Source organism: Octopus bimaculoides, chromosome 18, assembly GCF_001194135.2.
Source record: "Octopus bimaculoides isolate UCB-OBI-ISO-001 chromosome 18, ASM119413v2, whole genome shotgun sequence".
NCBI lineage: Eukaryota > Metazoa > Mollusca > Cephalopoda > Octopoda > Octopodidae > Octopus > Octopus bimaculoides.
The window spans coordinates 48,470,765-48,472,120 of record NC_068998.1 but is presented as its reverse complement, the minus strand read 5'-3'; the positions used below and the strand labels follow the sequence as shown (position 1 = coordinate 48,472,120).

Below are 1,356 nucleotides of genomic sequence, written 5' to 3'. Positions count from 1 at the left end.
CAAAAAAAAAATTATGGCAAAGTTGACCTTGTTGGTATTTGAACTCAGTATGTTAAGAACCAGAAGAAATGCCATCATGCATCTTGTCTGATGCGGTAATGATTCTTCCCGTGCACCACCTTGGGTGGGGTGGGGTGGGGTCAATAAAAATTGCACCAGTACCAGTCATGTATTAGGATCAGTTTTTCACCAAGATATTTGGAGTTCTCTTGCAATCCAACATTGTCTTCGACCTCTCTGTGGGGTTTGATATGACATGGTTCAGTCTGGTATCCTAAAGTGACCACCCCTGGGTACTCTACCAGAGAAGATCCACTTTTACGCAATATCCGTTATGGGTGCTAAAGAAGCATGTGCAAGTAGAGAACCATGTTGCTATGGAAACTGTTACATATTTACTTATTTGACATGATTTAATTAAACGAGATTAAACCACCACTAAATCACCACCACCACTACCGCCACCTTACTCTCTGTTTTTATTGTTGCAGTTTAAATGGTCCCGAAAAGGATTTTTACGAACTCGATGGAATATTAATAATTGGTAAGAATTGATTTATTATTGATTTATTACTACCACACTACAACCTAACTTCTACACCACCACCTGTTACACTACCACCATACCACTGCTTATACAACACACCACATTACTACACTCTACCAACTACACTAACAGCTAAACTACCACACCATACCACCTGCAAAAACTCAACTACTCTCAGCTACACTCTGCTACTTCCTAAACATTACATATATCTGATACTATGAGGCACATGGCTCAGTGGTTAGAGTGTCAGGCTCACAATCATGAGGTAGTGAGTTCGATTCCTGGACTGGGCTGTGTATTACGTTCTTGAGCAAGACACTTTATTTCACATTGCTCCAGTTCACTCCTCTGTGGAAATGAGTCGTGGCATCACTGGTGCCAAGCTGTATCGGCCCCTTTGCCTTTCCCTTGGATAACATCAGTGGCATGGAGAGGGGAGGCTGGTATGCATGAGCGACTGCTGGTCTTCCACAAACATCCATATCCGGACTTGTGCCTTAGAGGGGAACTTTCTAGGTGTAATTCCACAATCCCATGGTAATTCATGACCAAAGGGGGTCCTTTTTTTTTTTTATACTACACTACCACCTAAACACCAAAAAATTGTCATCTCTGTGCAATGTTAGCATTTTCTTTTTCTTTAATTTTGCTAGAGCAAAAAAAGGGGTTAAGGTGTTTTTGCATTTTACAGATACAATGTCCAACCCATGCCAGCATGGGAAGCGGACAGTAAATGATGAAGATGAATCTGTAAGAGGAATAGTAAAAATATGCAAAACTTTTCTGAAGTTCAGCATGTAACACCC

General features: G+C 41.0%; 1 protein-coding gene across 3 annotated transcripts in view; it reads left to right on the top strand.

The window, feature by feature from the left end:
- The window catches only part of LOC106877914 (inositol polyphosphate-5-phosphatase A), a 158,401-nt gene that overhangs the window by 120,992 nt on the left and 36,053 nt on the right, over positions 1–1,356 (top strand). For all 3 annotated transcript variants that reach the window (XM_014926984.2, XM_052974558.1, XM_014926994.2), the window contains exon 8: positions 492–544. In XM_014926984.2, the coding sequence (XP_014782470.1) occupies positions 492–544 (53 nt within the window). The remainder of the gene's footprint in view (positions 1–491; positions 545–1,356) is intronic.